The sequence below is a fragment of the Danio rerio genome, chromosome 14 (assembly GCF_052040795.2).
Source record: "Danio rerio strain M-AB ecotype USA chromosome 14, GRCz13ab, whole genome shotgun sequence".
NCBI classification, from domain to species: Eukaryota; Metazoa; Chordata; class Actinopteri; order Cypriniformes; family Danionidae; genus Danio; species Danio rerio.
Genome location: NC_141034.1, coordinates 40,951,202 through 40,976,107, shown reverse-complemented (window position 1 = coordinate 40,976,107; position 24,906 = coordinate 40,951,202). Strand labels below are relative to the sequence as shown.

The following is a 24,906-nucleotide window of genomic DNA, read 5'->3' as shown; positions in this document are numbered from 1 at the left end:
ATGAAGGCAAGTTATTGCAGGTAAATGGGGTAAACATTTAACTACTGTAATAATTATCATCATGCTTCTGCAACTGATTAATTACATTCAAATTTGCAAAAAAAATAAAAAATTCTAAAATGCTATATTTAAACATGCAAATGCACTCATTTTGGTAACAATTTACTTGAAGGCATGTTCATAAGATATGAGTCATGAAACCTTTAAACATGTCATGAATATGAATTAGACTTTATGCATGCTTAAGTGTCGTTAAATCAGTTGTTACTGTATATTAACTGCAAAGGTGACATGCTGAGATGTCTTTTTTATGACAGCTTGACATAAACAAATACATCATTCATTCATTCAATTTTGTTTTCGGCTTAGTCCCTTTATTAATCTGGGGTCACCACAGGAGAATGAACCGCCAATTTATCCAGCATATGTTTTACGCAGCGGATGCCCTTCCAGTTGCAACCCATCACTGGGAAACACCCATACACTCTCATTCACACACATGCACTATGGACAATTTAGCTTATCCAATTCACCTATAGCGCATGTCTGGACTGTGGGGGAAACTGGAGCACACAGAGGAAACCCAGCCGGGGATTAAACCAGCAAACTTTTTGCTGTGAGGCGATCGTGCTACACACTGCACCAATGACGCCCAAATACATCATAACTTGTCATATATATTATTTTCATAAGGCCATTTAAAAAAAACTATATTAATAATATATTTCTTGACCTCAACTACAATAGTACAAATGGAATGTGTTATCAAAACACCATTAAATATTAATAATGCTGTTATAAAATTATTTGACAAAGTATCAACAATTTTTTTTAATAACAAAAATATTCATGACACTATGACACTGACCTCATGACAGTCAATTTTTGGAAAGATTTATGGGTTAAGTTTTATTTGAGATTTGTTTAGATGTATTTGTCTCAAGACATGTCTTTGTCACATTTGCATTTGATAACTGATCGAATGACACTTAATTACTGTTGCTATATACATAAAAATATCCATATTCATGATGTGTGTCATGTCATTGATTATAAGTGTGTCGTATGAACACCCCCTTAAAGTAAAGTGTTACCCTAATTTACATTTACAACGTCTAGTCCAAAAATTTGAACAATGGACAAAGATAATTTCAAAATTTCGACACATTTATTTTGTCAAATTAGTGGCAAAGTATTCTTTTTTATCACTGCATAATTTTAAAAAAATCCAGTGAGCAGCCAATAATAGTGAAACTTTTATAATGGTGAAACTTAATATAATAGTGAAACTTTATATAATTAGGCAAATTATGTTTAAAGCTATGCCTCTATAAAAAGCTTCAGAATATACACTCAGTGGCCACTTTATTAGGCACACCTTACCAATGCAGGGTTAGACCCACTTTTGCCTTCATAACTGCTTTAAACCTTTGTAGTATAGATTTAACAGGAAATATTCCTCAGAGATTTTGGTCCATATTGACACGATAGCATCCATGATGCGATTCTTCTGTTCCACCACATCCCAAAGGTGCTCTAACGGATTGAGTTCTGGTGACCGTGGAGGCCATTTGGGTACAGGAAACTCATAATCATGTTCAAGAAACCAGTCTGAGATGATTCGTGCTTTATGACAAGGCGTGTTATCCTGGTGGAAGTAGCCATCAGAAGACGGGTAAACTGTGGTCATAAAGGGATGGACATGGTCAACAACAGTACTCAGGTAGTCTGTGGCATTGACATGATGCTCAATTGGTACTAATGGGCCCAAAGTGTGCCAATTATCCCCCACACCATTACACCACCACTACCAGGCTGAACCATTCAAGGCAGGAACACATTGATGTCAAATTCTGAACCTACCATCTGGGCTAAAGTTCAATTTGTAATATTGATGGATTTATTTCATCTGGCACCTAAACAAAAAGTAAAATTTTACCCACATGGGGTTTAAGGTAAGGCCACCTTTACATGTCGCTGCAGAAATCATTAGACCAGACAACGTTTTTCCAGTCTTCTATTGTCCAATTTTGGTGAGCCTGTGTGAATTGTAGCCTTCTGAGCTGACAGGAGTGGCACCCGGTGTGATCTTCTGCTGCTGTAGCCCATCCAAGTTTCGATGTGTTGTGCATTCAAAGACGCTCTTCTGCATACCTCGATTGTAACAAGTGGTTATTTAATTTACTGTTGCCTTTCTATCAGCTCGAATCAGTCTGGCCTCTGGCATCAATAAGGCATTTGCGCCCACAAAACTGCCACTCACTGGATATTTTCACCTTTTTGGACCATTCTCTGTAAACCCTAGATATAGTTGTACGTAAAAATCTCAGTGGATCAGAAGTTTCTGAAATACTCAGACCAGCCCGTTTGGCACCAACAACCATGCCACGTTCAAAGTCATTTAAATCACCTTTCTTTCACATTCTGATGCTCAGCTGCAGCAGAAGAGTTACTGCAGCAGATCGTCTTGACCATGTCCAATGCCTAAATGAATTCAGTTATTGCCATGTGATTGGCTGTTAAGAAATTTGAGTATATATATTGGCTGTTAAGAAATTTGACTATATATATTAATTAATTTGAGATTGATACTCAATCTGTAGTATCTCAAGTACTGCTGAAACAAAGATTCATGGCTCAGTGCAGGAGGAAACAATCTTTAAAATTATGAAGTTTAATTGAAATGTACATACACGAAAAAGAAAGTTAGACTAAAAAAAAAAAAATCTAAATTACTAAATCCCCAAAAATATCGAAATATGAAAACTGACATGCATGAAAAACGGCGTTTTGCCTCCATGTCTCATCTTAAACTCTACTGAAGAGAAAATATAGTTTTTAATGCATTAGAGTCATGGCTCAGTGAAAGGCATATGGTGGCCACAAATACACATGCAAACTCCCACGCATGACCTCTGAATAGATGACTCACTTTAACTGCTGATCTGCGTGATTGTTGATAATGATGGATAATGACTAAAGGGATTATTATAAAGGTACAAGAAGGTCAGATAGCCCCAGAAACAGCTCAGAAATGAAAGTTACACTCGGCTTGCTGCTTTAATGCTGTCTAGCTAGATGTATTTTCTTTTTCATGCATACACATATCCAGATTACAGTTTTGCTCTGCTTTAAATCAGTCTTACGTCCTTCACAGAATGAATTTAATTGGTCATAAAGGTTAATTACCATCTGACCGTCTAAATCATTATATGTCAGACTCAAAATCAAGCAGCTGATGTGTGTGCTTATGTTCAGTGAATAAACAGTGTAATTAGTGCCAGACTGTTAAATGAGAAAAAATTGTTTGTTTAGAATAATTGTTCATTTTAATTTATAAAATTACATGTGCTTATAGTTTAATTAAACAGTATACGTCAAATTAAAGAAGAGAATAAGCTGCAGGAAAGTGATTGAGTGAATGAATATACATTAAATCTAATTAAAATAATAAAGTGTTTTGACCCTAAAAAATGACATATCACATTTGCATATAAAACCAGATTTATCTATATTTAAAATATATATTAACGTCAAGATGTTATGGGTTGCATTGGTGTAGTGTTAGTGTGTTGTGATCGCCAGCGGTGTTTTTCTACTGGAGATTACTTCCGCTATTTCAACAAACTACAACTCCCAGAACTCTTTGCGCCCATTAACTCCTGCAACAGCTGAAAACAATCCGGACATGCACACACACACACAGACACAGCTGTAGCTCATCTCACTGATTATGAAAGCTGCGTCCGAAATCGCATACTTCCATACTATATATGCTAAAAACAGTATGTTAGAAGTACCCAGATGACCTATTACTTCCGGCGAGATTCTGAAGTGCACATTGGATGGATGCTACACTATCTCATCATGCACCATGAGAAAATTCATGAATGGGAGTGAAGCGGCGCAACTGATGTGTAGGTCACGTGATGATGACAAAATGTCAGATGTAGTACATCCGAGTTAAATTCATCCTACTAACATTCATACTGAATAAACGCACTTTTCTAATGGCCGAGTTGTACATTTAAATTTAAATGCAGTACCTATTTCAGACACAGCCATTGTGTATTATACAGTTGAAGTAAGAATCTAATAATATAATATCTGATAAATATCTGATAAGAATCTAAGAATCTAAGTATTATTATTTAGAAAGTATTATTTGTTTTATTTATTTTCTACAGAACAAATCATCGTTATACAATAACTTGCCTATTTACCCTAATTTTGGGTGGGGTGGTGGTGGGGGGGACTAATAATTCTGACTTCAACTGTATATATACTTTCACATTCACATTGCTGAGTCTTTTTCTCCTATGAACATTACAAAGCGGTTTTCCTTGTTTTTTTTTTTCCTGTGTTTTTGATTTGATTCTCTTGCCACCTAGCCTGACCTTTTTTTGACCACGTTTATTGGATTACCTTTTTGCTACTGTTTTGCTCCTGTATTTGACCATTGCCTGTATGACCTTGCCTTTAAAAAACTGCATGTGGATACTGTCCAGCATCCGTTTTGTAACACAGTGATTAATGGTTCATTATATATATTTTTTCTTAATTACATTTTTGGAATGTTTTTTTATAATTTAGCTTTAACCACTTTTTAAATGTTTTATGTTTTTATTTTTTTCTTTATGCATCTTTTTTTTCTGTGAATGTTTATAGTATTTTAAAGGGGGCCTATTATGCAAAAATCACTTTTAAAAAGGGATTTAAACAGTTGTGTGGCAACAGTGTGTTGAAATAGTCGGCCTAATTAATCATATATTTTTTATAATCACACTTCATAAAATTATTCTGCAAAATCACTTTGATTGACAGTCTCCCTTTGTTTATGTCATCAGAGGGGGAAAGTCCCACTCATTAGTGACAATCTCCCCCTTATTAGCTAAGACAGCCCTGAATGAGAAAGTATTTTTCAAACGGTACCTGCTGAAGATAATGCCAGCTATTAAGAGGCATTATAAATCTGGACATAACGTTAGTCCTGTTTTGGATATGCTGCGATGCTGATTAGTGATGGTTCGTTCTTGAACGATTTGTTCATTTTGACAAATCTTTTGTATGACTCGAGAACGATGAGTCCTCTCAGGGAGTGATTCGTTCATTCGTGCTTGAGCACATTTGAGCAGGTGGAGCAGAATATAGTCCCTTTTTCGAGTCTTCTATCCGATTTGAGTCTTGAGTGTTCATATTGGGCTAGTTGTAGATGAGTTTGGAAGCAACTTGTAACATTTTAGTAACATTTTGGTAAGTTGAACGTAATGAACGAAAATAATCTAATAAAGATTCCTTCATGTGCATTTGTAGCTCTGCCTTCTTTTAAAAAGAGGGCTGGGAGCAAATGGCACAATTTGAATCAAAGTCTTAAAGTTCTTGAGTTCATCACGTGAATGAAAGAAGGTAATCATATGCAGTCAGAGCCAGAAAAACCTTTGATCTGTTCATTTCGAGTCCTCGGTTTAAGTCATTTGTTCATCATGTGAAAGACAGAAGCCAATCATATGCACATAGAGCCAGAAAAAGATTTTAACATTTGATAATTTCTTCGGTTTGAGTAATCTCTCTTTACATGCTGTCACGTGATGAACGAATGACTCAAAAATCAGAAGTCTTGAAAGGTGAACTAATTATGGCTGCTTTCGGCTCAGACTGTTTGCATTGGTTAAGCTTATATACCGCTCAAATTCGAAGACCTGGTAGAAGAGGTGGACTGATATAATCATAGACAATACACCAGGTAAACAATAAATTATTATTTTCTCTTTCTTATAGTAAACTAGCTAAGACTAACTCATAGCTAAGCAACTCATAACATTTTAATAATATTTTGGCAAATTGAACAAAATGAATCGAAAAAAGATTTGTTTATCTCAACAACCGAGACTCAAAGGTCTGAGTCAGTAAAATGATCCAAACTTCCCATCACTAATGCTGATGCATAGGCATTTGTAGCTCCGCCCTCTTTTAAAAGAGAGCTGGTAGCACAATCTCATTTGAATTTAAAGCGACAGTTACCAAAACGGCACAATTTGGATCAAAGCCTAAAAGTGTCAGTTTTAAAGATTTATTTGTAGAGTATTTTGAGCTGAAAATTCACATCAGAGACTTATTTTCTTGTAAAAAGGAGCATAATAGGTCCCCTTTAAGTAACAACACAACTTTATTTATATGTATTTACTTTTATTTACGAACCTGCATTTTACCTGACAGTAACACTGACATGAGGGTAAAATGTGCCTGTCTGTGATTTGACTTGTGTGGGAGGCAGTGAGATGCAAACGGGAATTAGCATAAAACTATGCAAAAGGCTTTCTCACTGACTATCTTAAGCACAGTCATTAGCATAATTATGTGAATATGTGTACAGTAAGCAAATGTCTGAGTAAACCACATTAGTACGTACATGCCGTCCTGTCTGGTGATGGTGTAACCCTGTTGGGGGTAATGAAGAAGAGACACGTTCACCCCAATCAGAGGAGTGCCGTCGCCCGTCACCACCTGTCCTCGCACTACAGACACCAGGCTGAAAAATAAACACAAACACACATTCAATACACAAGTAAATAAGGCTCTGAATGAAAATAGACAGCCTATTCACTGCTGATTCTTCAAGGTCAGAAAGCTGCTTAAATGTGGGATTTAATATATATGTTTTATAGATTTGTCCAGATCTGCTGTAAAATGTCTCAATTCACTGCGGCTGACCTTCTTCTGTCGTTCTGTTTTGATAATCTTAACAGACGTAATTACAGCACAAATTATTTTACAGAGCGCCTTTTAGGGGCTGACCTGCAATCTCGCATCTTTAGACTAATTGCGCGATAATTTCTCAATGTGTGAATAAAAGGCACCTCGGGGCAGATGGGCGGGATGACGAGTTACCTCATCAAGGCACAATCAAAAGCTTCATCAGCCAAATATCAAGACATTGGAACACATTAGTTCCATTGTAAGACAGTCAAGATGAGCAGGAATGTTCATTTTGTTAACTTTGGCTGAAAAAAAGCACCAAAGGGCGCAGAACAGATTCTCTCAAGAGTCGAAATTGAAGAGGTGCAAAGGTGAGGTGCACAATTTTTTCAGAGGAAAAAGTAATCATTTTTTTAAAGTACACAGTACGCTGACTTTTCGTACAAATCATACCAGCAGCAAATGGCTTTTCTGTCCGCAGCAGAAATTAGATAGGACAATATGGAGTCTTCAAAAGGGGAAACTGAAGTTGTGGATTTCTATCAAGAAGAAAAGCCTATTGTTTATTCTGTATGAGTTTGCGAGACTTGCTCTATTTTCGCATGCCGTTAGATCTATGACTCTAAAATGGTTCAAAAAAAAAAACTATTAAAGATTGCGGGAAATATTGTGCAATACATCAAACGGCATCACAATTACTAGCATAGCCGAAAGGACATTTATGCATATATATATATATATATATATATATATATATATATATATATATATATATATATATATATATATATATATTTTTTTTTTTTTTTTTTTTTTAATGCTATAGCTAAAACATGAAATAGAGGCATTATCGGCATAAAAAGCCATGTGTCTCGTGAAAAACACTGTAGAATTGTACATAGACAAAAAATAAAGAGACCTCCTGAAAATGTGTAGTTTCACAATTTATGGTTTTGTGTTCGAGTAAAACTTGATTTGTTTTATTCTGTAAACTACCAGACATTTTTTCTAAATTGAAAATAAAAAAGCTTTAATTTAGAGCATTGTTTTGCATAAAATAAAAAATGGCATGTTTTCAGACAATACCAATATTTTTTTCTTTTACTTTAGAGAAGCAATTTGGTGAAATATCCCAGATTCAATCAGAACAAATGAAAGAAAAGATCTGGCCAATTATAATTTTTTGGAAAAAATAAAAGGCAAATTTTATTCAAAGTAAAACCAGAGAAACAATGAATTTGCAAGTAAAATTGCAGAACAAATTGGTGTCATTTCAAACAAACTAAGACATTAAAAAGAATAAACAATAAAAAAATGCTTTCAGTATATGAGGGCATTTAAAGAGACAGCTCACCCAAATATGAACATTTACTCATCATTTTCTCAACTTTTAAGTTGTTCCAAACCTTTATGAGTTTCTGTTGAACACGATAATATATTTTAAAGAATGTTAAAAACCAGTAGCAATTGGCATCCATAGTAGGACAAATATATACTATTGATGACAAAGGCTACTGGTTTCCAACATTCCTCAAAATGTAGAATTTTGTCATTAATCTTTCCTTTCCTTGATACATTTACATTCGGCTTAGTCCCTTATTTATCAGGGGTCGCCACAGCGGAGTGAAGAAGGGTATAAACAGAGGTTGAAGCCAGCTCCAAGTGGGTGGGCTTTGAGCTGCAAGTGGGCTGTACAAACTTGGAGTTCCCCTTCGGTTGGGGAACTTCAGTGCCATAGAGTGGATGAAATCCACGAATGGGAGGATTCGGATCAGAAGCCGCTTGTCTGGAGAGTATTGAACGGGCCAATGGATGAAATTAATTGGCAGCGTAAGTTTGCGCAGGTGTGCTGCATCGGCAATTATCCCAGCATATAAGCACACCTGAAGCCAGCAGACGCCATCCTTTTCGCTTCAGATCCTTTCTGAGTGAGTCGATGAGGGTTCCTCTTGCTGTTCGGCACTTCAGAGCGAACGAGTGTGTCTCCCGGTCCAGAGTGGGTCTTCGCGGTGGCAGACGGTCGAGCTGGGTTTCTCCCTTGCCTGCGGTTCTTTGGGTCCGGTCCTCCAGAGCGGTGCGTATTGTTGCAAACTTTCCTAAAAGAGCAACACAGTCGTGCAGCACGTCCTTTTCAGGATGGCGCTCCGACTGTGCGTTTCTGGATGCGGGGGTTTCCTGGCTCCGGATGATGGACACGATCACAGCATTGCATGTTTGGGGGTCCAGCATGTTAATGCGGTGCTCACGGGCGGTTCATGTCGTCATTGCGATGCCATGACCGTTGCACTGCTAAGATCGCGGCTAACTTTCGCAAGAGAGCGAGCCACCCCAGTTGCCTCCTGTTCTAAAAAAGCAGCGGGTGCTCGGGCAGATCTGAGGGTTCCAGCAGGAGATAATCCGCCGCCCACGGGCTCGCGGACCTCTCGCTCCTCACGGCGCTCCATCCAAGCTTCGGGTAGTGGGAGTGATCCGTCTTACCAGATGGTAGCTCTCACACTCGCTGACACCGGAGATCAGATGTCCTCCGCGGCATCGGAGGGTGGGCTTTCACTGTCCGACGAAGATCCGGACCCGCTTGCCCCCTCCGGGCAGGTGAGAGCTGTCAAATCGGATCCTGAAGCGGACATGTTGGCCGTGCTTTCCCGAGCTGCTTCGGCCGTGGGGTTGGAGATGGTTTATCCCCCAGCTCCGCGGCCGGACCGACTAGATGGGTGCTACGTATAGGACCAGAAAGCGAAGCCTTCGAAGCCTCTCGTCCCTTTCTTCCTGGAAGTGCACAGTAGGCTCACGCAGTCTTGGAGGGCACCTTTATCTGCCCGTGCTGCGTGTACCTCCGCCCTCACCGCCCTTCACGGCGGAGCTGCCAAGGGGTATGAGGCGATCCCATCAGTGGAGCGCGCTATCGCGGTCAATCTTTGTCCGCGCGGCGCCTCTACGTGGCGGGGTTTGCCCCGCCTCCTGTCCAAAGCCTGTAGGTTGTCTGCCTCCCTCGGAGCCAGAGCTTATAAGGCTGCGGGCCAGGCTGCTTCTGCTTTGCACGCGATGGCCACCTACCAGCGCTACCAAGGCGGGTCCAACCCAAGCTTATTACATGAGCTGCGCACCGCGACCGACTATGCTCTTCGGACTACTAAGTCCGCCGCGTGTGCGCTGGGGAGGACGATGTCCACACTTGTGGTTCAGGAACGCCACCTCTGGCTAAACCTGGCCGATATGCGCGATGTTGACAAAGTTCGCTTTCTTGACTCGCCCATATCCCAGGCTGGCCTGTTCGGCGACACCGTCGGTGAATTCACCCAGGAATTCAAGGCGGTGAAAGAGCAGTCGGATGCGATGGGCAATGTCATCTATCGGCGTGGCCGTAAGCCCGCTCCGCCCGCTGAGCCATCCACCTCCGCTGTTCCTCGCCGAGGGCGCCCGCCAACGAGTGCTGCCCCGCCCCCGCCTGCGCCTCCGGCCAAGCGGGCGCGGCGTACACCTCGAAAGCAGGCAGCCCCCCCTGCCCAGGGCGCCGTTAAGTCCGGTAAACGGACCGCGAAGCGTCCCTGAGACAGGCCATCCGGAGAAGAGGAAACTTGCTCTTTCCCCGCTGGAGGGCGGGGCCCCGATAACAACGGTACTTTTCAGTGCCACCAAAACATCAGTAAAAGAGCACTTTTCCCCTTCCCCGGATGTGACTGCACGAGTTCTGCCAGTCCGGGATGCGCTGCCTTCCGGCTCGCAGATTCTACGTGCTTCGCCAGTGGCTCACGAGCGCTGGGGGGACGGTCTCCCTTCCCTCAGCCCTCCAGCCTCCTCTCCGGAGTCAGGGTGCGGAGCCAGAGCGAATCGCTCTCCTCCAGCTCTTCCGCGGGACCCTCGTGCTTCCCGGATCAGCACACCCACTCCGCGCTGCCCCACCGCTGGTACGTCAGCGATTGTAGCGATGACTCCATTAGCGAGAGCTCTGCCTGCCTGGTTAGCGCGGGCCAGCCCCTCGCGGTGGCTCATACGCACAATCAGACTCGGTTACGCGATTCAGTTCACGAAACGGCCCCCCAAGTTTACGGGCGTGTATTTCTCCAGGGTCAACCCCCTGTCTGCCCCTGTCTTGCGAGAGGAGATTGCTGCCCTCCTGGCGAAGGGTGCAATCGAGCCGGTTCCTCCAGCCGAGATGGAGAGTGGGTTTTACAGCCCATACTTCATCGTACCCAAAAAGAGCGGTGGGTCACGACCAATCCTAGATCTGCGCGTTTTGAACCGCTGTCTGCACAGGCTGCCGTTCAGAATGCTCACGCAGAGGCGCATTCTCCAATGTGTTCGTCCTCAGGATTGGTTTGCAGCCATAGACCTGAAGGACGCGTATTTCCATGTCTCCATTCTTCCACGCCACCGCCAATTTCTGCAGTTTGCATTCGAGGGTCGAGCGTGGCAGTACAAGGTCCTCCCCTTTGGGCTCTCTCTGTCTCCGCGGGTCTTCACCAAACTCGCGGAGGGTGCCCTAGCGCCCCTTCGGCTCGCGGGCATCCGCATACTCAATTATCTCGACAACTGGCTGATTTTAGCCCACTCGCGGGAGCAATTGATTGTGCACAGGGACAAGGTGCTTCGGCATCTCCGCCTACTGGGGCTTCAGGTCAACCGAGAAAAGAGCAAACTCGCCCCCGTGCAGAGGATCTTTTTTTCTCAGGATGGAGCTGGACTCGATCACCATGGTAGCGCACCTCTCCGAGGAACGCGCTCGCCTGTTGCTGAACTGTCTGAGGGAGCTCGACAGCAAACTAGTGGTCCCACTGAAGTTCTTTCAGAGGCTCCTGGGGCATATGGCATCCGCAGCCGCCGTCACGCCGCTCGGGTTGCTCCATATGAGACCACTTCAGCACTGGCTTCATGATCGGGTCCCCAGACGCGCATGGCACGCGGGCACACACCGGGTCTCTGTTACTGCGCTGTGTCGCCGCACCCTCAGCCCTTGGAACGACCCCTCGTTCCTACAGGCCGGTGTGCCTCTAGGACAGGCGTCCAGCCATGTTGTTGTTTCAACAGATGCTTCCAACACGGGTTGGGGGGCCGTGTGTCGCGGGCATGCGGCTGCGGGCCTGTGGAAGGGTGCCCAGTTGCATTGGCATATCAATCGCCTAGAGCTGTTGGCAGTGTTCCTCGCTCTCCACCGCTTTTTACCGGTGCTGGAGCGGCAACACGTGCTGGTCAGGACGGACAGTATGGCGGCGGCGGCGTATATCAACCGCATGGAGGGTATGCGCTCTCGCCGCATGTCTCAGCTCGCCCGCCGTCTGCTCCTCTGAAGTCACCCGCGGCTGAAATCGCTGCGCGCCATTCACGTTCCAGGCACGCTCAATCGTGCAGTCGATGCGCTCTCACGACAGCTGTTACGCCCTGGAGAATGGAGACTCCACCCCGAGTCTGTTCAGCTGATATGGGCGCGATTCGGGGAGGCCCAGATCGATCTGTTTGCTTCCCCCGAGAACGCTCATTGCCAGTTGTTTTTTTCCCTGACCGAGGGCTCTCTCGGCACGGATGCACTGGCCCACAGCTGGCCTCGGGGCATGCGCAAGTATGCGTTTCCCCCAGTGAGCCTGCTCGTGCAGTTACTGTGCAAGGTCAGGGAGGACGAGGAACAGGTTCTGCTAGTTGCGCCCCTTTGGCCCAACCGGACCTGGATATCAGAGCTCTCACTCCTCGCGACGGCCCTCCCTCGGCGGATCCCTTTGAGAGAGGACCCACTCTCTCAGGGACAGGGCACCATCTGGCACCCTCGCCCCGATCTTTGGAACCTCCACGTGTGGTCCTTAGATGCGAGGAAGACTTAGGTAACCTACCGACTGCGGTGGTTAATACCATCACTCAGGCTAGAGCCCCCTCCACGAGGCGCGCCTACGCCCTGAAGTGGAGTCTATTCACTGAATGGTGCATCTCTCGCAGAGAAGACCCCCAAAATTGCCAGATTAGTGTTGTGCTCTCTTTCCTTCAAGAGAAGTTGGACAGCAGGCTGTCGCCCTCCACTCTCAAGGTTTACGTGGCCGCCATCTCCGCTTATCATAGCGCGGTAGCTGGCGGCACCGTGGGAAAGCATAACCTCATCATCCGGTTCCTTAGGGGTGCTAGGCGAATTAATCTATCTCTAATCCATCTCTCTCATGCCCTCTTGGGATCTCGCCCTCGTTCTCACGAGTTTGCGATCCGATCCCTTTGAGCCACTCGAATCAGTATCTCTAAGATTTCTGTCCCTGAAGACAGCTCTGCTGGTTGCGTTGGCCTCCATCAAGAGGGTCGGGGACCTGGAGGCATTTTCAGTCAGTGAATCGTGCCTGGAATTCGGGCGGGATTACTCTCACGTCATCCTGAGACCCCGCCCCGGTTATGAGCCCAAGGTTCCTACCACCCCCTTTAGAGATCAGGTAGTGAACCTGCAAGCGCTGCCCCCGGAGGAGGCAGACCCAGCCCTTTCTTTACTTTGTCCAGTTCGCGCTCTGCGCATTTATGTGGACCGTACTCAGAATTTTAGATCATCTGAGCAGCTCTTTGTCTGTTATGGCAGTCGGCAGCAGGGAAGTGCCGTATCGAAACAAAGATTATCCCACTGGATTGTGGATGCCATTTCACTCGCTTATTCGAGTCGAGGTCAGCCGTGTCCCCCGGGAGTGCGTGCACACTCCACTCGGAGCGTTGCATCCTCTTGGGCACGTGCACGCGGCGCCTCTCTAACAGACATCTGTAGAGCTGCGGGCTGGGCGACACCCAACACATTTGCAAGGTTTTACAATCTGTGAGTGGAGCCGGTTTCCTCAAGGGTATTAGGTAACCCCTTGGTGATTGAGGAGACAACTTGGTAGGGTGTTGAGACACGCTTGCTGCGCCATTTTCCCTAACACGGAGATACGTGCGCCCTTTTATCTGTCAGTAAAGTTCCCCGTCAGGTGAGCCCTGCAGATTCCTCCGTGGCCCCCGGCACTGACTCAGCGGAGGAGTCACTTGCTGGTCAGCCCGCGTTTTGGGTATAGGTGCCTGCTATGTGTGATCCCCACTAGGCGATCCCATATGCTTATTCCGCCACGGTTAAGTCCCCCCCCTGGGTGGACCCGTGTCTTCCCTCTCCGCTAACCACTCTTTTGCTATGCGTACTCCCCCTTTTTAGGGCTAGTCCATATGTAATTTCCGCCATCTATCCCCCCCTTGGGTAATGGATGGCCTCCGCAGCGTCCTCCCTATCGGGACTGCACACTTCCCAACGTACTGTCGTATTTTCCTAGAATTTTCCTATATTATTGAAGTAGGATAAATTAGGGCCAGGGACACGTTGGAGGACCGCGCCTCCCATGATGTGGGTGCGTCACGCTTGCTTGACAATCCCCTCATCGGGGGCGTTGGTAAGGTGCAGTCATTATGGCGCTTTCCATACTTCTCCCATTCGTGGATTTCATCCACTCTATGGCACTGAAGTTCCCCAACCGAAGGGGAACGTTCGAGGTTACAGAAGTAACCCTTCGTTCCCCGAGGAGGGGAACGGAAGTGCCATACTCCGTCGCCATAATGACTGTCCCTTAGCTGTTTAAAAGTCTCTTCAGCTTAAAAGGATGGCGTCTGCTGGCTTCAGGTGTGCTTATATGCTGGGATAATTGCCGATGCAGCACACCTGCGCAAGCTTACGCTGCCAATTAATTTTATCCATTGGCCCGTTCAATACTCTCCAGACAAGCGGCTTCTGATCCGAATCCTCCCATTCGTGGATTTCATCCACTCTATGGCACTTCCTGTAACCTCGAACGTTTTTACTTATTTAATGTCTTGAACATGACACTAATATTGTGCTTGATGAATGTCTACACCTACTCCGACCCTAAACTCAACCTCACAGTAACCTGTAGTGTTTTATTAACGTCTACATCTACCCCAACCCTGAACCCAACCTCACACTAATCTGATGTGTTTTATTATTGTCTACTCCACCTACACCACCCAAACCCAACCTACTTATGGCATAAGTCCCTCCCACTTGAAGGCCACCCAACCTAGTTGCGTTGTAATCCCTCCCACTTGGAGATCTCTGGGCTTCTGCGATAACTACTTGACTTATCCAGCATATTTTATGCAGCAGATGCACTTCCAGCTGCTAGCCAGTACTGGGAAACACTCATAAACTTCTGCATTCACACCTATATTGCATGTCTTTGTACTGTGGGCACCAGGAGTAAACCCATGTGAATACTGGGAGAACATTTAAACTCCACACAGAAACGCCAACTGGTCCAGCTGGCACTAGAACCAGCGACCTTCTTGTTGTGAAGTGACAGTGCTAACCACTGAGCCACAGTGTGCCACTTTATGTTAAACAAAGAAAGAAAGAAAAAGTTTAAACACAAAAAGAATGTTGGACACTAGTAGCCATTGACATCAATTTCAGGAAAAAAATTCAATGGATGCCAGAGGCAACATTCATACAGAATACCTTTTTTTGTGTTCAACACAAGAGAGAAACTCTGGTATGAGTGGATGGTGCGTAAAATATAATGAGAGAATTTTGGTTTTAGAACACCTATCCCTTTCCATCCAAACCGAGTTGACTGTTCTTTAGAAGTTCAAGAGCTTCCAACCTGCTGTTGAACGTGTTTTCTCCTGGTAGGGTATGAGTGCCGCCTGGAGCCACCAGAAAGCCCACACGCTGATAGAAGCCTTGAGCGTCTGAAGTGGGAGAGCTGGGTTGTTGTATTGTGCTGGGATCTGGAGCCCCGCGGCAATATGTCTGACCCTGACAGGCACTGTGAATACAACAGTCTGGATCCATACAGTCCACCAAGCCATCTAAAAACAACAACATGGGACGTAGGAATACATATCTGGAGACTTTAAATTATTTAGACATTTTTAGACTGGGTGGTGTAAAAAGTAAGTATGTAAGTATGCACAGACATGGAAACAGAAGCAGAAAGTAATACTTTTCCTGATTATATACAACATTTTCTTATATTTATTATATTTACATAACAGTAAAATACTAATAAAATGTATGCAACTAGATTGTAATTTTGCTATTTAAATTATTTAAGGATTTTAAAGGTGCCCTATAATGAAAATCTGGTTTAGCTTTTATCCACAACAGATCTCGTGAGCAAAATAGGTTAAGTTACTCTGATTTTGTTTATATTTGTCCCTGCTCTGTTTGCGTGAAAGTGTGTCTGTAAGAGTGGCACGTCAGATTGGAGCTTATTAATATTCATGACACAAACCATAAACGGTCAATCATGGACCTTCTGATTCTAGGAGTATTTTATGGAGTAACACAAGAACTTATTAAACCATTTCTGGATGTTGATATCAGAGAACAATTTAATTTATTAAACCAATGTAATATATGGCACCTTTAATATAAAAGAATCAGCCCCTGCCCCAATATAAATAGGTACAGCTGAAGTCAAATTTAGCAGCCCTCCTGAATTATTGGCCCCACACTATTTCCAGAAAGTGTGTTTACGGAAAGATTTCTTCTACGCATTTCTAAAAATAATAGTTTTAATAATTAATTCTAATAATATTTTTTTTGTTCTGTAGACAATCCAAAAAATAATAATAATATTGACCTTAAAATGGCTTGACAAAAAAAAAAAAAAAACATAAAAAAATGCTTTTATTCTAGCTAAAATGAAACAAATAAGGCTTTCTCTAGAAGACATACTATTATAGAAAACACTCTGAAAATGTTCTTGCTCTGTTAACCATAATTTGGGAAATATTTAAAAAAATAAAAATAAAAAAATAACAGGAGGGATAATAATTTTGACTGTACATAGTTACAACTGACTGTACAACTGTACATACAGTAGTTATATACAAAAGCTACTTGCCATTTTGTGTTTACCTTTACACCCCTGTTAAACAGTAGTTTAGCAATTTTTCTCACCTCCCTCATTGTCCTTGCCATCAGAGCAAAGGGTTTCCATAGCGACATCACACCCCACCCCTCTCCATCCGGACTGACAGAGACAGTGCCATCCATTCTGGTCCAGAATGCACCTGCCGTTGTTGTTGCACAGTCCTGGACAGCTATCTAGAGGGACAAATTCATCAGTTAAACACACTAAACCAACCAGAAGCCTAGCAAGACTCAAGGGAGGTGAAGAACTCGCAATAGAGTACTGCATAAACATACAGTGGAAAACATGGTGAATGTGTGCCTTAACCAGTCAAACGTTTGGAACGTTTACAACATTTTAAAGACATTGGACAAGGGAGGGAGCTGTAATTTCACATGAAACAGCTGGACAAATATTTAGCACTTAAATGATTATTAATTAAAATCAGTAAATAAATATAGCCAAATAGTAACTAGGCTAGTGATGCACCAATACTGACTTTAATTTAATTTAATTTTTATTTGCAGGCCATTTGCCTGATCCCAACTGCAGATTAAAAAATAAAATCAACCCAGGCTCATTCTAAAAACGTACCCCTATATGCATTTCTGCAGAGCACCAACTTCCCAGGAAGTTTTTTATTTTTTTGGGGTTTTTGTTTTCGCAAATCCACCAGAGACAGCTGTGTATGCTTTTTGAGATCTCAGATTTCTCTCACGAGTGCCATTCACGCCTGCTCTTCTCACGTAAATCCACAAGAGGCTGCTGTCGACTGACTAACTGACTGATCGACTTACCCACCCTCCTCCTTCCCTAAACCCAGCCAATAGTGTTTTCAAAAGCACCGACTGACCTACCCACCCCTTCCCTAAACCCAACCAACAGTTTTAAAAAGCAATTCAGAAAAAGAAATGACCTTGCCTGATTTTTACCATGTCTTCACCCTGTTATTTACTTTTTTTTAGGCTTAATTTTTTTTTACCAACACTCTGGAGCCGTTCTTTGCCAGAATCGAACCCCATCATCGTGGTCAACTCTCTAGGCCTCAAGTCCACCAACGTACACAGCGAGCATTCAGACAAAATGCAGCCATACGTACTTCTGGCTACATAATTTGCGATCTCCAGAAGTGTACACAGGGCTACATTTTCAGAATGAGCCTATGTTGAAAAACGAATTATTTTTTTTAAAAGGTTATAAAAATACAATTAATTTTGTCACAATTAACTATTACATAATTTTTGCAACACTTTAGTCAGAATTCATCTTATTTGTTTAGTTTTTGTGTAGAATTGGCGATGTAGAATAAGATCATACTTTATGGCTAATACTTATAGCAATTTACTATTTCTAGCTAATATTTCAAAACTAAGCAGGTAGCTATAAAGTATGATCTTATTATACATCCCAAATTCTATGCAAAAACTAAGCAAATGTTTATCTTACTATTAATAAGCTGCTATTTAGTAGTTCATTAAGCTAATAGTCTTAGTTAAATGTTTGTAAACAGTATGAATTGTGACTAAAAAAGTTTAACAAAAAACGTAATGGTTTAAATTGAACTGCAATTACATTCCACATAAGTTTAAAGTTCATTCATTTATTTTCTTTTTGGCTTAGACTCTTTATTATTTAGGGGTTTCCACAGCAGAATGAACCGCCAATTTATCTGGCATGTTTTACACAGCTGATGCCCTTCTAGCCGCAACACCCGTACTCTTGCCAACACCCAAACACTCTTGCATTCACACCCACACATACACTACAGTCAATTTAGCCGTGGGGGAAACCGGAGCACCCGGAAGAAACCCACAGGAACACGGGGAGAGAGTTTAAAGTTGTAATTTATAAATATTTCTAATTATAACTTAGCCTTGTGAAATTATGCTACACAAAACATACTTTACAAAACAAAACAGCAGAAAAAATGCTAAATATGGAAAAATAGCAACTTTTCTGAAGATAACAGATTAAAGGCCAGTCAATTGGTGCATCTCTAAGCTATTCGAAATGATTTGCAGAAATAAATGAAATAATTATGAAGCACAATCAGAGAAGCTTATGAAGTTCTTTTGAAAAATAGTATTAAATTATCACATCTAGCAGTGTCCATGTGAATTAACAGCATGCTGAGCTGAACAGCACAAGTGCGGCAAGAGTTTATCAGACAGCATACTGAAGTGCTCCATCAAATCCTTTGTCACAGAATGTGTGAAGTCAAAGGAAATTACAGAGGGAAATGCTAAACTAAAGGAGCTTAGCAGCTGCTAAATATTACATTAAGAGACAGTGAGATGTACAACAATGGGGATTTGGGTAATGCGAAAGTGTATATGTGCATGGACTGACTGATGATTGTGTGTATGCGTTTGTGTGTGTACATTTGTATGCCTACATATACACTGTATAAAACAGGAAACCTGAAACCGAACACATGTAGGGGACACATTAATACACGGTACATAGACATAATGAAAGTCATGCTTGAGAGACAGAGGGGTCAGAGCCACATGCTCTCTTCAGGGCAGCATGACCTTTACCTCTATATCCTATCCAGTCTGCTATCAAGAAGAGACATTCAGGGGAAAGAATTAAACATGGGGAGTTATACTGCGGTATGCTGTGATTTAGTGTCATTCCTGTATAGACAACCCTCCGCTGGTTACACACACCTAATGTGCTGCACTTTTCTCTCTCCTCGGTAAATATGACATTTCATGACATTTGCATTGTACTGTTGAAGAGCTCGATTAGAGAAAAGGCATGGATGCTTTTGAATTTTGAATCACTTTTTTTTCTCCTGAAGCAAGGTCTACATCTGCGATTCTTCTTTTAGGTTTCACAAATGCTTGCATTCTATGAATATATCATTAATAAGGAATGTAAGAATCCATTATGATTTTAATTAGAGTAAACATGGCTGATGAAAGAAAGCACTGTACCTTTTATCTTGCTGTCCAAGAAGTGAGCTAGAATGATAGGGGGAATGATAGAGAAAGAATGAAAGTCATTCAGACACAAAATATGAAATTTTGTGCAGTGCTAACTTCGCAGAAAACACCAAACGGGTTCTCATGAGTAAATATCAAAATTAGAAAATATACTGTTTGACAGTGTGTTAATGTGCTGACGATGTATTTGATTTAAAGTATTACATAAATACTTCCAATATGTCCAGTCACTGTTGATTATAGTTTCAAAAATGATTTTAATTCTGATGGATTAATTTTAAAGTGAAATGATTGGTACTGAAAATGATTAAGTTCAAAAATTTAACTTGACACAGACTGTAACCAAATGCAACATTTATCCTCTTTAGTATTTTACTGCTAAACATTCAAAACCACCATTCAAGACTTTCGGAAGAACACTATTTTTATTTACACTACTGGTTGAAAGTTTGGGGTCAGTAGGATTTTTAAATGTTTTCAAATAAACAGAATCTACTTAATCGAAAATACAGTACGAATGGTCAAATTGTGAAATGTTATTGCACTTAAAAATAACTGTTTAAAAGAAGTTTATAATTTAATAATTTATTACAGTGATTTTAAAGATGAATGTTCTGCTTCATTACTCTAGTCTTCAATTACTCTCAGAGATCTTTCAGAAATCACTTTAATATTAATCATTATTATTTTTGTTATTATTATTGTTGTTGTTGTTGTTAATAATAAAATTATTATTATTATTATTATTATTATTATTATTATTATTATTATTAATATTAATATTATTAATGTTATTATTAATATTACTATCACTGTTATTATTATTATTATTATTATACATATTACTATTATTGTAATAATAATAATAATAATAATAATAATTATTATTATTATTATTATTATTATTAATATTATTATTATTATTATTATTATTATTATTATTTATTTTATTATTACGATTACTATTATTATTATTATTATTATTTCTGTTATTATCAATATTACTATTATTGTTATTATTATTATTATTATTATTATTTATTTTATGAGTATCATTACTATTGTCATTATTATGATTATTATTATCATGATTACTATTATTAGTAATATTAATATTATTATTATTAGTAGTAGTAGTAGTAGTAGTAGTAGTAGTAGTATTAGTAGAAGTAGTAGAAGTAGTAGTAGTAGCAGTATTAGTAGTAGTAGTATTAATATTATTAATAATGATATTATTAATAATATTAAAAGCAATAATGAAAGGAGTAATAAATTCATTTAAAAATAAATACGATAAATAAATTGTTATTTGTTATTTTAATAAATATGAAACTTTTTTTTTTTACATTTAATAAACGTGGCCTTGATGAACAGAATCATTTAAAAAAGATGAAAAATAACTGACCCCAAACTTTTGAACGTTAGTGTATATGTTTTTGAAAGGACACAGGTAAAAATTATATTATTACAGCTAAAACAACATTTCTGTTTTATTATATTTTAAATTGTAATTTATGATATCAAAAAATTAATTCAGCATAATTTCTCCAGTCTTCAGCAAAATAATTTTAATACGTATTTATTTATATGGTGCATCTTGAATACATTTATTATTTTGTAATATCTTTACAGCTTTTGCTGTGTGAAAAATTATTAGTTGTTTCAAAACAGATAATGACATTGCATTGACCCCAAACTTTGGAACAGTATTGTACATCCATTACAGAAACCTAGGCATTTCCTTGACCTTTATGACAGCCCTGCAAAACATTTTATTTGTGATATTTTCTCAAGTTTTGACTGCAGGAGTCTGGAACAGGCTATATTTTTTGAAGCTAAACAAACAAAATACAAGGTTGACAACAGGGGGAACTCACCGATATTGCAGTTTTCTCCCGTCCAACCTTGGTGACACTCACACTTCCCCTTTCGACACACACCATGCTCCCCACAGTGAGCCTGACAGTCCTCCTGTTCACACCCGGCCCCCGACCAGCCGTCCGCACACCGACACACACCTCCAACACACACGCCATGAGGACTGCAGTCCGCCGCACACACTTCTGAAACAGACAACACAGAGTTTAATAATACACGCATGTAGTGAATGAAGTCTGTTCAACAATCATATTATTCTCTATCTATACAGATGAAATCAAAATTATTAGCCCCCCCTGTTTGTTTTTTCCCCAATTTCTGTTTAACTCATTTCTAATAACTGATTTACTTTATATTTGCCATGATGACAGTAAATAATGTTTTACTAGATATTTTTCAAGACATTTCAATACAGCTTAAAGAGGCATTTAAAGGCTTAACTCGGTTAATTAGGTTAACCAAGCAGAATAGGGTAATTAGGCAAGTTATTGATAACGATGATTTGTTCTGTAGACTCAAGGGCAGCACGGTGGCACAGTGGGTAGCACGATAGCCCCACAGCAAAAAGGTCACTGTATCGAGCCCTAGCTGGGTCAGGTGGCATTTCTGTGTAGAGTTTGCATGTTCTCCCTGTGTTTGCGTGGGTTTCCCAAACACAGTCCAAAGACATGCGCTATAGGTGAATTGGATAATTTGGCCATGGTGTAAATGAGTTTGTATAGGTGTTTCACAGTACTGGGTTGCGGCCGGAAGGGCATATTCTGCAAAAAACATAAGCCAGAATAGTTGGTGGTTCATTCTGCTGTGGCAACCCCTGAAAAATGAGGAACTAAGCCGAAAGAAAATGAATAAATAAATGAATATACCGCTTTTTTCAAAATTCGAAGACATGTTATCAGCAGTCTATTAAACATAGATATCACACATGAACATTTTACTGAAAGCTTGCACCTAATGGCATTTTACTCAAAGCATGTACCTAATGGCAAATCCAGAGAACCAATAATAACTTTTAAGTGGCATTTGAATTCTTTTCATTACAGGCATGTTAGGCTCATGAAAATACATGTCTGTGTGACATTTTACATTTTCGCAAAAAATTATATTTCATTGCTTCTTGCTAAGTTTATGGCAATATTAAAGTGAAATGTCAAGTGGGTGTTGCTTATAAGCATGTCCAGAGTTTTTTAGAAAAATATGAACATGACCATGGCTGCACTGGTTCACGCACATGTTACTGCAGTGAAACTAAGGAATGAACTGGTATGACTGGAAATCAAACATGAAGTTGATTGCAGCAGGATAGCTGGAATGCACCTTTAAATTACCATTAGTGCATGCCAATGATGCAATAGGTAGGTGTGGCTCAGATAAAAATGTACAGCACATATTTATAAATTAATCTACATGCAGCTCTCAGTATGGTTTTATTTAGCCAGGTAGCATTTTAATAAGGAATGAACAATCAAAGCTTCCTAACTGAAAACGTTATGGAAGTTAACTTTATACTGCATTATGCTTCAACAAGTTCATTATTTTTTTCACAAAAAAAAAAGAGATCAAACAATAATTTGAGAACCCCTGCAGTACTTTTCAAACTTCCCTTTGAAGACCCCTGATCTACATGTTGTCTCATCTGCTTTGGCAAAACAAATAAGAAATTTCATCTCCTTTACAACAGCACCATGCTGAATTATAACTGCTATGACTGAATGCATCTTTGGCACTCTAATTCTCACTGCTGGATTGTATTTGAATGTTGGGAAACAAAATTGGCTGTAATCCTTTGATAGTTTTGTGCTAAAGCCAATGCACAATGGCTCTGAACTTGTCATCCTGCAAGCTGTGACTGCTAACATTTCTGGAGCTCTCCAGAGCATCCATCAACAAATACATTAACACACACATGCACACACACACGACTTGGTGTCTTGTGCACATTTTCAAGGACATACGGCTCTCACGGAATTACATTGCACCATTTTTCTGTATTTATTATAACATCAAGCACCCTTGAAATGCGTTCTAAAAACGTATAAATGCCTTAATAGAATTTATTTAATCTTGTAATAAAATATATTTAAAAGATTCTCAAAAAAGAATTTGGTTTGAAGGTTGAGGTTCAAGGCAAAATCGGAGGTTCTTTTAAAAATTTGAATTAAAAAATATGGATACGTGCCAAAGCCAGTTTTTGGAGGGTGTATTTAATAGATAATTACTTCCATAAGGCATAACCATATTCTGCAAGTGTCAGCAAACATTGTGCACTCTCCTATTCCAGAGAGACATATCAAATTAGCGAGGCTTGGGTCCATAGATGGTGCTATAGCAACTTCATTACTCAGTTTATATTATACATTCAATTTACCGTTGCCTTAAAATTTCCCAGTGGGCTGCAAACTATTAATCTAAATGAATTAACATGCACACTGTAGAATTACGTCTCCGTGTCTGTTTCCAGTCCAACACCGATCTGCATGTATTAAAACAACCTACAGGTCAAGACTAGATCGCAAGATTATATCTGTATGCGTCAGGCAGCACAAAGCATTTCATTTTTCAGTATGTATATTCTGCATAAATTCATACCAATCAGGCATTGCCTGCACCCAGCTGGAGATTCAGCTATGAAAGCATTAAGGATAGAGATCCGTTTTCAGTTTTCAGACTTGAGAGTAAAGTGTGATGACATAAGTGAGATTTAGACCTGGATAGCCCTCGATTCACCTTCATTTTGGTGTGTTCTTATGCTGTCAACAGTTTGAAATCTCACACGATTTCCACCATTTCAAACATGTTAACATTTAATGATAAATGATTTGAGATGATTCAGATCAAGTACAGGTTGTAGGATGTAAGAACCTTTCCGGTGTCACTGTTCAAACGCACTCATTGACATTTGCACTAGGGGTGTGCAATAAAAAAAAAAATAATAATAATAAAATTTTGCTGATATTGATAATCAAACCATATTTTGAATAATATTTTTTTATGTACATTAAAATAACTATAATTTTATATAGTTTATTAGCTCTCTTTCACAATATCAATAGAATACTGATTAACTGAAAAAATGAGAGCATGGATCACAAAACCAGTCATAGGTGTTATTGATGAATTATGTGTTAAGAAAGGAAATTATTTGTCGGAGATAATATAAATTAATAAACATCTGAAATCTAAGGGTTAAAAAAATCAAAATATTCAGAAAATTGCTTTTAAATTCAATCAGATAAAGTCCATAGCAGCGCACATTATAAAATCAAAAATATTCATTCTTTCTTTCTTTTTCTTTTCAGCTTAGTCCCTTTATTAATCAGGGGTCATGTTAACCAATCAGGACTTTTCTCTGTAGAGGCGTGATAATGACATTGTTGAATGACTGTTGTTGGTGTCCCGAGGGGAAATCATCTCACCGACACTGGACAACAGCTCATCAGCTTAGACAGTGCCGAACAAATTTTTCAACATTCCTAAAGCACATAAAGCACATCCACTATCTTAATAAAATCTATGTTAGCTATTTAGCAATG

General features: G+C 40.4%; 1 protein-coding gene across 3 annotated transcripts in view; it reads right to left on the bottom strand.

Moving 5' to 3' along the window:
* The window catches only part of si:dkey-237h12.3, a 312,347-nt gene that overhangs the window by 48,898 nt on the left and 238,543 nt on the right, over positions 1 to 24,906 (bottom strand). For 2 of the 3 annotated variants that reach the window (XM_087281840.1, XM_087281841.1), the window contains 6 exons: positions 21,373 to 21,558; positions 19,487 to 19,513; positions 19,085 to 19,102; positions 16,592 to 16,738; positions 15,288 to 15,495; positions 6,410 to 6,529 (listed from right to left, as the gene is read on the bottom strand). In XM_087281840.1, the coding sequence (XP_087137966.1) occupies positions 6,410 to 6,529; positions 15,288 to 15,495; positions 16,592 to 16,738; positions 19,085 to 19,102; positions 19,487 to 19,513; positions 21,373 to 21,558 (706 nt within the window). The remainder of the gene's footprint in view (positions 1 to 6,409; positions 6,530 to 15,287; positions 15,496 to 16,591; positions 16,739 to 19,084; positions 19,103 to 19,486; positions 19,514 to 21,372; positions 21,559 to 24,906) is intronic. The other variant, XM_087281842.1, reaches the window with a different exon arrangement.